We start from the raw sequence: 11,111 nt of genomic DNA, 5'->3' as shown, positions 1-11,111 counted from the left end.
ACAGGTTCATGCCCCGGTCCGGGAAGATCCCACATGCCGCGGAGCAGTTGGGCCCGTGAGCCATGGCCGCTGAGCCTGCGCGTCCGGAGCCTGTGCTCGGCAACGGGAGAGGCCACAACAGTGAGAGGCCCACGTACCGCGCAAAAAAAAAAAAAAAAAAAAAAAAAAAAAAATCCTACGTGGAAAAATAAAAATATTACCTGTGTATCCCTACAAAATGCATTCAGTTTTTCAGGAATCTTTTTAGGTACAGTTTGTGTTCCAGCATTGTGATATTCCATTCCTGTTACTTTATGTCTGAATCCACCAAGGAATGGTTTGTGAAAATCAGATTTTATAATCTCAACAGATACTTCCTGGTACTGATCAATGCCTGAGGAGATAAAACCAAGATTAAATGAAAGTCCAACTACAAAGGGACTCTAAAAAAATACTTTACCTAAAAGATATCAAGTAACTAACCAGTTTGTACTCTGACAGTTATGATTTGAGAGGCATCACTTGATCTATCTATTCTTTTGATTGGATATAGATCTGGATGTAAGGAAAAGATTTCCACTTGGACAATATCCTGGGGTTTAACTCCATGTTGTAGTAGCGTCTCATGATTTTTAATAATCATTCCTAAAAATAAGATAAAATTATAAAAAGTGTTATGGCAAAGAAATGATTACATGTACTCATTTTAAGGGACGGAAAACATCAATGGTGCTTATATGAACACATATTGTTTAATTACCAAATAGGGTATTGATGATGTCCACCTCTTGCTGTATTATTAGTATCAAAAACTCCACAATGGAAAAAATTAAGGTGGTACTCCTGAGCAAGAATTCAGCATTATAAGTAAAGTAAAAATACAACTCTCAACTCATCAGAAATACAAATATACAAAAAAAAAAAAAGAAATACAAATAAACAATAACCATGCAACTATAAACATTTAAAAATAAAAAACACATTCTATAATATGAGCAAAATCATATTCTAAACATCGATTCTCTAAAATATCACAATGTTTTATAAATAAGCATAGGACATATCCATATCAGGGAAAGCCTGATTATTTTAATACACACTCCTAATGTATACACTCAGTTCTAAAGAATCCTTTCCTTTCTGTTTCTATAATCAGAAATTCATATAAATTAATTCATGCCAAGGTAGAGCTAAGACTCAGTTTTTTGCGAAAAAAAGTGTACATCATCACCTTATTTTTATGTTTTATTGCTTCAACTTATACCCCCATCCCCACTGGTTTATTTCATAAACTGACTATAAATTTCTTTCTATATTTTAAGGCATACATAAACACGTACAATGTTACTGGATGCTGCTTTGTATAATGATAGAAACTATATCAGTTTTCCAATGTATGTTTTTCCTAAATTACAATTAGGAATTTAACATAGCAAAGGTTTGTTTTATTCATTCTTAGAAATATGTCAGATACCACTAGTCTATTTTAGCTATGTTCAAGAAAGCACATTCAAAAATCTTTGAGTTTCAATTTCACCTTAAATTCTAAATTAAAAAAAATTAACGTTATATGGATTTTGCAATAGGTTGAATAATGGCCCTAAAATATATCCATGTACATTGCTAGAGTCTATGGATGCTACCTTATATGGAAAAAGTGACTGCAGATTTTATTAAGTTAAGGATTTTGAGATGGGTAGATTATCCTGGATTATTCACATGAACCTTAAATGTAATGATAAGTGCCCTTTAAGAGGAAGGAGGAGGGAGATTTGACTACAGAGAAGATATGACAGAAGCAGAGAGAGATTTAAAGATGCTATGCTGCCGACTTTGAAGATGGGGAAGCCCAAGAATTCAAGAAATGCAACTCTAGAAGCTGGAAAAGGCAAGGAAGCAGGCTCTCCCCAGAACCTCCGGAGGGAGAACAGCCCTGCTGACACCTTGATGTTATCCAAGTGAAATTGATTTAGGATTTTTGGCCTCCAGAACCATAAGCAAAATAAGCCACTAAATTTGTTAATTGTTACCACAGTCATAGGAAACTAACAGAGATTCCTCTTCCAACTAACACAGAGCCCAGATTCTTAGGTACCACTGGCCGGGTGCTCAGTCTCAAAGTGCTCTCTCTTCTCCAGTTTTGAACTTCACCTTATAGTTAATGCCAAGCAGTTCCAAATTCCCTTTTTGGAGTCATACCTATATTTAAGTTCAGACTCTGACACTCATAAGCTCTGGGAATTTGCAGAAGTTCCTCAAGCTTTAGCTTCCATCTCTCAAAAAAAATTAATAGTAATACCTACCTCAAAGGATTGTTGTGTAGATTGAATGATAATGTGATAATGTAGGCAGAATATTCTGTAGAAGGACTAGCACATAGTAAGTGCTCATTAAATTAGCCATCATCATCAACATGATCATTATCATCATCAGTATCATTATTGTTATAATAACTATTTAAATTTTAGCTTTGTTGCCTCAATCAAGCTTTAGTAACCTGTTGTTTGAATACATGAACATCTTACTATTGGAGCACATTCATTACAATAGTTTTCTAAAAATAATTTTGAAATTGAACTGATTGTTTTTCTCTGATTTGGCAAGGAGGAAGAACTTCATAGGTATGGCTTACTCCTTTTTAGCACTTCGGATTTTCCCACAAAAAAAATGTTCTTATTGCCCTAGAAACTTGTGGCATCTTTGTAAGTTAATATCAAACTTTTAAAAATAAAATATTATGATCTGTGCAGGCATATTCTACAGAAATATTTCCTGAGCTATTCGAGTCTGCTTAATTCTATCACAGTTACTAAGACCTCAGCCTCTCATGACACAAGGCTAATATAAGGTGGGCTACTCAATATTGCCCACAAAATATAAATAAAGTTGAACATCGTCAGAATGTGAACTGACCTTAATGTACAAGACTGATAAACCATTTTCAGTCCTCTTCTTTTCCTATACATGCTCATTCATCATCTATTTTTTTAACCTCATTTCCTCCTACTTCCCATATAATTTACTTCTATTCCCTCTAAATTCCTTACCACTTCCCCAAAGTCCCAGGTTTTCTCACCTCTTTGGGACTTAGCAAAAGTATTATCACTTTTATCAGATGAAGCTTTCTAGAATCTCCCAGTTTCCTTCCTCGCTGTTCTCACAGTTTTTTGAACATATCTCCATCAAAACATTTACACACTGTGTGGTAAACATTGCATACATCTTCCTTCCTAGTCTGTAAACAACTTGAAAACAGGGATTTTGTTTCATGTTTCTTTGTATCTTTGGCTCTTAGCAAAGTATTTGGAACAAAGTATGTCCTCAATAATAAAGTGTTGAATGAATGAATATATAACCATAATATAATGTTCAAACAGTAAACATGAAGATATTTAGTTTAACAAATCAAAGAGAAGTCTCAATAATTTTATTAGCCTCCAAGCTTACCTGCACATCTTATCTGCAGGACATAAGGTGGGACACCTAATAGAGATGAAAAATGATCCTTGAGGCATTTTAGAACAGTGTCAACTTTAAAGGGTATTATAATTTCCTGGCCCACAGGAAGAAGTACAACTTTTACTGTAGAAAAAATAAGAGAAAAAAAGAGTCATAGTTAAAAGCAAGGGTCAGCATCATAGAATCCACAGGCAGAGAAATATGGGACAATTTGTAATCACATAGAATGCAGGTTGTTTCTGCCATGTTCTCCCACCACACCTCCGTAATAAAAGCTAGTGTTCATTTTCTAAGAAGAGAAGTGACAAACATTCAGTTGCAACATTTTGCTTTGAAAATCAATGCATAATCTCAAGAATTAGCATCAATGGTCAATGCCTGCTCCCCCAACTCCAGCTCAAAGTTCAGATCTCTCTTGCATTGCCTTCTATGAGGATTAGTGCATGTTCGAGATTACCTCCTCACCCAGAATACCATGAGAAAGAGGAAATGAAACTAAAGTGCTTTTAAAGTTTCTTTTAAAATCATTTAAAATTTTTAAAGATTCCCAATATCTGGTATATATAATTCAGATATAAACATAGGAAACATCTCAGAACATCAAGTGTTTTTGTGTAGTATTACAAAGGGAGACCCTGAGACCTGAACTTAGAAACATACATGCTTTGATTATATATTTATACCATGCATCAGGAAATCAGTGTGTATTCATGAAGTTAAAAAAAACCAAAAGGGAAATTTTCAAAGAAAATTTTCCTTGACCTTGCGATGACAAAAGATTATCTAAGTCCATTCTTCTTCCCATAATTGATTTATGTCTATAGCTGGCAAAATGCAAAACAGAAAATCATCGTTTTTTTACAAATATCTGGAATAACTATGCACAAATCTACTTTTCACAAAAAATGGACATTATGTAGCTCACTCCCAACTCCATAAAATAAATATCAAGACACATGTTAAAAATAGAGAAAAACTGTTATTATAAAATGATTATCTGTTCAGAAATTATAGGGAGGGTATATAGTACTTAAAAACTAATTATGATGGGGTAAACTTTTTACTTTTATATCTACAGACTTTAAATTTTAATGGAGAAGATATAATATAAGTAGGATGGAGTGGAGAGTACACATGTAGACCAAAAGAGTTTCATATATTTCTAGATGCCTGACATGACAGTTTTCATAAAGCTCTATGAGACATTCATCACTAATCCCAGCATGAAATGTAACAAGGCATTATTGATGCTAAGGTTCTTAAAGCTTGTTAAATATTATTTTCACAGTTCTCTCTTAATAAGAGAACACTCTCACAGATGTTACATTATCAGAAGTCTATTTTAATTGTTTCCTGGATTCAAAATTCTATGATTAATGTATTTAAAATTTTTCATAGCAGTGATTTCCTAAGCTTTGGGAAGGGAAAGTTTGTTCAGGAATCTGTGAGCCTCAGGAAGTACAGGACCAAGACCACTTTTTTTAATCATCATATATTTGGTAAAAGCTATAATCACAGGGAATCACAGAATTATCAAAAAATGGAGCCCAAATTCACAATGAATAATGTAATTGAGGGATAACAACTTCAATTAGGCATAAATGGGCTTGATTACTTCTCCTCCTCCTTTTTATTCTTACTTGTGTAGACACACCACACAAGAGCTAACTACTCCACTAGATTCAAAAGCTACATTTTACCAGCCAGATTAAGCTGCTGTTATTGTTAAATGATGACCCATGTTCTCCACTCTATGGAAGGAAACTCTCTCAAAAGTTATGGAGAAGGGGGAGAAGGAGTAGTCAGTTAACCACCCAAGTAGAATTCTCCATGTAACCACCTTCTTGCTGCTCCCCTTCTGCTTTGTTACCAACAATGTAGTAATAACTTCCACATGCCATGTGATCAACATTATGTCTTTAAAATTAACCCATAATGAAAGACAACAATGATTTTTCTGAAGCTTAATATAAAGTTAACACTAAGCAGAAATATGGAAATATGTAAAAGCAACGAGATATGTGGAATGAGTACTGTATATGTAACTAGAAAAATATGGTGTCAAGTTCCCATCCCACCTCTTGCTAGCTGTGTACAATTAATTCCAAAATGGCATGCAAAAGAATTACAATTATACTCAAAAATTTCTCCCTAAACATTTTAAGAACCTAGTTTATTTTGGAAAAACAGAGAAACAACACTTTAAAATTTATTGATGCTCCTTTATTTAGGGAAGTAGATACTGCAGAATAGAGGAGAGGCTTCACACATAATTAAGAGATTCAAGGGGCATAGCCACAGAGGTGTAGTGGATAACGGAGTGGGAAAGTAAGATCAAATATAAAATACATCTTCAAGCAAAAACAAACAAGAAAAAACAACCATTCTTCAAAATGAGGTGGAAAAATACCCTATCTTCCCTAGGTAATACCTGTTGCTGACGAATCTTTCATTGATGTTTTCAGAGATTCCTTTACAGCCTTTATTTTTTCCAGACATGCCAGAGAATCTTTTGAGTATTGTTCGGCTGACTGCACTGCATTATCAGATTTAGCTAGAGACTCTCCACCGTCTCCTGGAGAATATGAAACTTGTTCATCTGCTGTAACATCTTCCATGAGTTGCTCGACAACATTTAGTTCCAGGCTTAAAACGCTCTGGTCACTTGGCTCCTCAACACGTTTTTCACGGCCCCCACTAGATGGTTCTAGTTCAGATTCACAGTCTTCAGTTTGATCTGACTCTGGAACCTCTTCTGAGGGAACTGGAATATTGATAGTCCCAAAAGCATCCTCTCTTTCTTCTGATGAATCAACATTCTGAGCATCAGATCCTTCCTCCTGGTCAGACATTGTCCTGAACTTAAAAAAAAAAAAAGAAAAAAATATATATATATTTACTACACTTAAAACATCTACACCAAATATCAAATTCATTGCTGGCATACAGCATTGTTCATAGTATACTACACTGTGGTTCATTATTTTTTTAATATTATCTTAATAATGGCATTAGATAAAAAACATTGGTGAATTTTTAACAAAAACACCACAGAAAGTAAAAATGTGTACCAAATAAAGAACCTCAAAACACAATAAATTTGAGAGACGTATTCTATGAAGAATATATTTTAAAAATTCTAAAATATATTGTCATCTCTTATTCAATGAACAATGCCTTGTGAAAGAAGAATTTTTTTCAATAGCCTTTTTTCTAAAAAAGGCTATTTATGCTTCTGACATTGCAATTGAATATTAGCTCCAAGGAACCTGACATCTCCACAGCAACTATATGCTGGAAAGTACACAGTAGTAGCTTTGCTCTCACAAATTGTAGCAGAGGTGTCCAATGACCTCTGTCCCCCAAAACAAACATATCAACAAACAAATGTGGGTTGATCTTGGAGCTAACTAGGGCCTAAGCTACAGCAGCCAAGAATTTTGGCTTGGGAAACAGTACGACAGCAACAGGAGCTTGGGCCAGGGTGGGCCAGAGCAGCCCAGAGCCAGGCATCAGAGGCAGGAGCTGGATCAGAGCAGTGAGAAGCCAGAATAGCCAGGAGAGCCTACCTATAGAGGTTGGCAGCCAGGAAAAGGGGATAGGGGAAGTGACCCTGAGGCTGATTTCTGAGGCAAAAGCACAGGGAAGATCAAAACTTGAAACAGTAGTGAGATGGAAAAGCTGTGTTTGGAACTTTCACTTAAGCATAGATCCTTATGGAGAAAAAAATTAACCTTAGTGAAGTTCTCTGGCTACCAGATGACAAATTAAAAATAATTAATAATAATAATATCCTGAATAAAAATGTATACTTGTTGAAGTCAATGAATACAGCATTACAGCTGAAGAGAGAATTAGTGAACTGGAAGATAAATCAAAAGATTTTATATAGCATGTTGCAAAGAGATAAGGATATGAAAAATATGAGAGATTAAGAGCCATGGAGAAAAGAATCTCCCTGCCAACTCAGGGGACATGGGTTTGAGCCCTGGTCCGGGAAGATCCCACATGTGCGCAGCAACAAAGGCCCAACACAGCCATAAATAAATAAAAGAAAAAATTTAAAATATATATTAAAAAAACAACATAGAGTATGCAACAGAGACTGCACGTAGCCTGTGAAGCCCTTTTCAGAAAAAGTCTGCCAGCCCCTGATCTGGCATGTGTCAAATTGGAGTCCTAGAAGAAAACAAAGATGGAAGGAAGAAAATATCATAAAAGGTAATGGCTGAACATTTTTCAAAACCGATTAAAAATATGAATCTACAGGTCCAGGAAGCACAATATAAAAATATACTTAACAGGATAAATAGAAATAATTCATAGCCATTTATATTGTAACTAAATTACAGAATAACAAACAGAAAATCCGAAAAGCAAACAGTGATCAAGGACATATCATCCACTGTTTTGAATCATATTTGCTGGCATTAATGCAAAGGAAAGAAAAGTAAAATCACTGCAATTTCTCATCAGAAAAATAGAAGCCATGGCAATAATAGACTAATTAAAAGAAGGTAACTATCAACCCAGAATTGTACACCCAGCAAAACTATCTTTCAAGAAGAAAAACAGAAACATTTACAAACAAGTTATCACCAAGATATCTGCTCTAAAGGAACTTCTAAAGGATATACTTGAAGAGGAGTAAAATGGGCCCAATGTAAGTCTGAAGTGCAAGAAGGAAAGGCAAACAAATAAATCATAAACATATGGGTAAACCCAAATAAATATTGTCAACACAAAATAGTAGCAGAAAATTAAAATATGAGACAATAAGAATATGTAACTGGGAAGGGAAAGATGAGAATAAACTATTATCAATTCCTTATACTGTTTACAAAATTGAGAGCTATAATATTCTTAACTCTAGACGTTGTTAAATTAAATATGCATGGTTAAACTTCAAGAACAACCAATAAAAGAACTGAAATAAAGTTTTAAAATTCCGGAACAACAAAGAGAAAAAAAATGAGACAAAACTGAACAAAACTTCAACTTTTAAGAAGTTAGCGAAACTTCTTTAGGCTCTCACACACACACACACACAAATCTTCCTTTTGGTTATTTTCTCCTATAACAAAGTTTAGTGGCCTGATTAGAAAGAGAGCACCATAAAGAAGCCTGAACTCCTACCAACATAATTATCTACCCTTTTTGGAGAATCTGAAATAATGCTTTTGTTTCTATCTGGTGGGTCATCCTCCCCCCAAAATGGCCAAGATAGCATCTTCTAAAACAGCAACAGCAATAAAATCAAAAACTTCTGCTCTTCAAAAAAGACAACTAGAAGAATCAAAAGGCAAACCATACACTGGGATGTAGTTTTTTGCAAAACTCTTATCTGATAAAGGACTTGTACCCAGAATATATAGAGAACTTGCAAAACTCAATAATAAGAAAAAAAAAAAACGGTGAAAAAAATGAGTAAAAGATTTAAACAGATCCATCACCAAAGAATATACACAAGAAAGCAAATAAGCAGAGCCAGGACAAGATTGAGGCAAGCGTGGCACCTGCACTGCCCTATACATGCACTTGCACCTGAGAATAAATGCCTCCTAAAATTTTAGACCTAGTTGCCTCTGTTGCCTCACTCTAATCCTGGCCCTGAGTACAAGCACATGAAAAATGCGCAATATCATTAGTCATTAGAGAAATGAAACTTCAAATCACAATGAGATTTCACTACACATCTATTAGAATAGTTTAAAACAAATTTTAGCCCAACAATAGCCAGTGAGTATGAATACAAGTGGAGCTCTTATACCTTGATGCAAAACTGAAAACTGATATAGCATTTGAGATAACTGTTTGTCAGGTTTCTTGTAAAATTAACACATTTATCATATGACACAGCAATCTGTATCCTTTACTCAAGTGGAATGAAAAACTACATTCACTCAAAACCTACACACAAAAGTTAATAAAGGCTTTATTTTTAATCACTAAAGACAGGAAACAACACAAACGTTCCTTTGCTGAGGAATGGATACACATACTATGATGCATTCATAAAATGGAATACCACGCATAAATAAAAAGGAATAAACTACTGATACACACAACATGTGTGAATCTCAAATAAATTATGATAAATGAAAGAAGCCAATTCTAAAGGCTACATACTGTATTGTTCAATTAAGTGAAAAAGCAAAGCTCTTGGTTCACAACCTCCAGAATTCCCTGGGTAAAATAGAAATTGAGCCGGGTACACAGAGGGCAAGGAGAATCGAAGAAAGAGGCAGACCGCTCCAGATTGCAGATGGCAGGTTTAATAGGCAAGGAAACTTACAAAGGAGGGTTGTCTTAGGCAGCCTAAAGACAGTAAATCTCAACATCCACCCGCCAAAATCCTGAGTTTATGAGATCTTAACTGGGTTCAGTCAGGTATACAGTTCCGATGGTCTCAATAGCACATCTCTTAGTTCAGGAACAATGGGCAGAAGGTACTTTCCAAGGACAGGGGAGGTGGAGGAGGTTTACCCCTGGGTAGTGGGTAAACCGGAGGTCATGTCCTTTCAATGACCTCTCCTCCAACAAAAGCACATACCAGTATGTACAATGTTACAGATACGACTACTTTTGTATATGTGTAGAATACCTCTGGAAGGTGAACTGGAGGACAGGGAGTTGGGGAACATGGGTGCAAGACAGATTTTCACTGTTCATTCTTTTTACTGTTTGAACTTTTAATCATCTTTATGTATTATTATGTATTATGTATGCAAGGGTAAATGTTATAATCTTTAAAAAGTTGTTTAAAAAGAAAAAAAAACACTCTACTATGATTGCATACAAAAACGTCCCCCTTTCACCTACAATGCATAATTTCGTTGGTATATCTAGAACACTAGTGTAAGTAGTAAGGCAGGGATCCAGTTTTCCCTTCTACCAAATAGCCTTGTTGAGCTTTAAAGTTTCTTAAGAGGGCACACCAAAGACCGTGGGTGGAGAGGAGTGAAAGAGGAATGTCTGAAAGCGCTCTATTTACTAAAGACTAAAAATGGTCACCATGGATGGCTAAACATTTTCTAATGCCAGACTGGGTCGCACACACGTCTTGCTTCTGTATTATTAACCGTGATAAGCACTCGGGGTGGGAGGTGAGGTACACCTCCTAGCTTGATGCCGCTACTTCCGAATCCCAAATTAGAGATCCGGAGCCAGAAAAGGAACCAAGAAAGATGGGATGCTTTGCACAGTTTTTTAGGCAAAGGTGAAACATTCCCGAGTGGCCATACAGTCCCCAGAGCCCAGGTTGCAACAACGCCCCGCACTCAGCCCTCGGAGTCCAACGCCTTAGCCACCCGCTCAAGGTCGGCCTAGGGATCGGGCCAGTCGAGGGCATCCAGAACCTGTCCTCCTACCTAAGAAACGCAGTTAGTCGGGTAGAAGCGGTTTCCCAGGCTCCTAGAAAGCAGAGTCCACACTCGCCGAATTCTGTTTCCGGTTGTATCCTAGCAACGGCCCCGGCACCACTCCCTCCCACCAGGACACCACTCCCGCGAGAAGAGGCGGTGCCCGCGCTTAGAAAAAAAGGGGCGAGGGATGGAGCCAGGCGAGGGGGCGGAGAGAAGGAATGAAGCAGAGGTTGGGGCGGGGTGAGGGAGCGAGGGGATTTGTTACCTACTCGCTACCTAGGTCTGAAAGTGGTTCTGATGGTAACCACT

General features: G+C 36.3%; 1 protein-coding gene across 1 annotated transcript in view; it reads right to left on the bottom strand.

Annotated features, from left to right (window-relative positions):
- IQUB (IQ motif and ubiquitin domain containing) overlaps positions 1–10,883 on the bottom strand; it is a 61,077-nt gene extending 50,194 nt beyond the window's left edge. Inside the window, exons 1-5 of the mRNA XM_024129850.3 lie at positions 10,809–10,883; positions 5,870–6,294; positions 3,427–3,561; positions 463–624; positions 201–373 (exon numbers count right to left, since the gene is read on the bottom strand). Of these exons, the coding sequence (XP_023985618.1) occupies positions 201–373; positions 463–624; positions 3,427–3,561; positions 5,870–6,290 (891 nt within the window). The 5' untranslated portion in view covers positions 6,291–6,294; positions 10,809–10,883. The remainder of the gene's footprint in view (positions 1–200; positions 374–462; positions 625–3,426; positions 3,562–5,869; positions 6,295–10,808) is intronic.
- Between the last annotated feature and the right edge of the window lie 228 nt (positions 10,884–11,111).

Source organism: Physeter macrocephalus, chromosome 5 (assembly GCF_002837175.3).
Source record: "Physeter macrocephalus isolate SW-GA chromosome 5, ASM283717v5, whole genome shotgun sequence".
Taxonomy (NCBI): domain Eukaryota; kingdom Metazoa; phylum Chordata; class Mammalia; order Artiodactyla; family Physeteridae; genus Physeter; species Physeter macrocephalus.
This window is presented reverse-complemented; position numbering and strand designations above follow the sequence as displayed.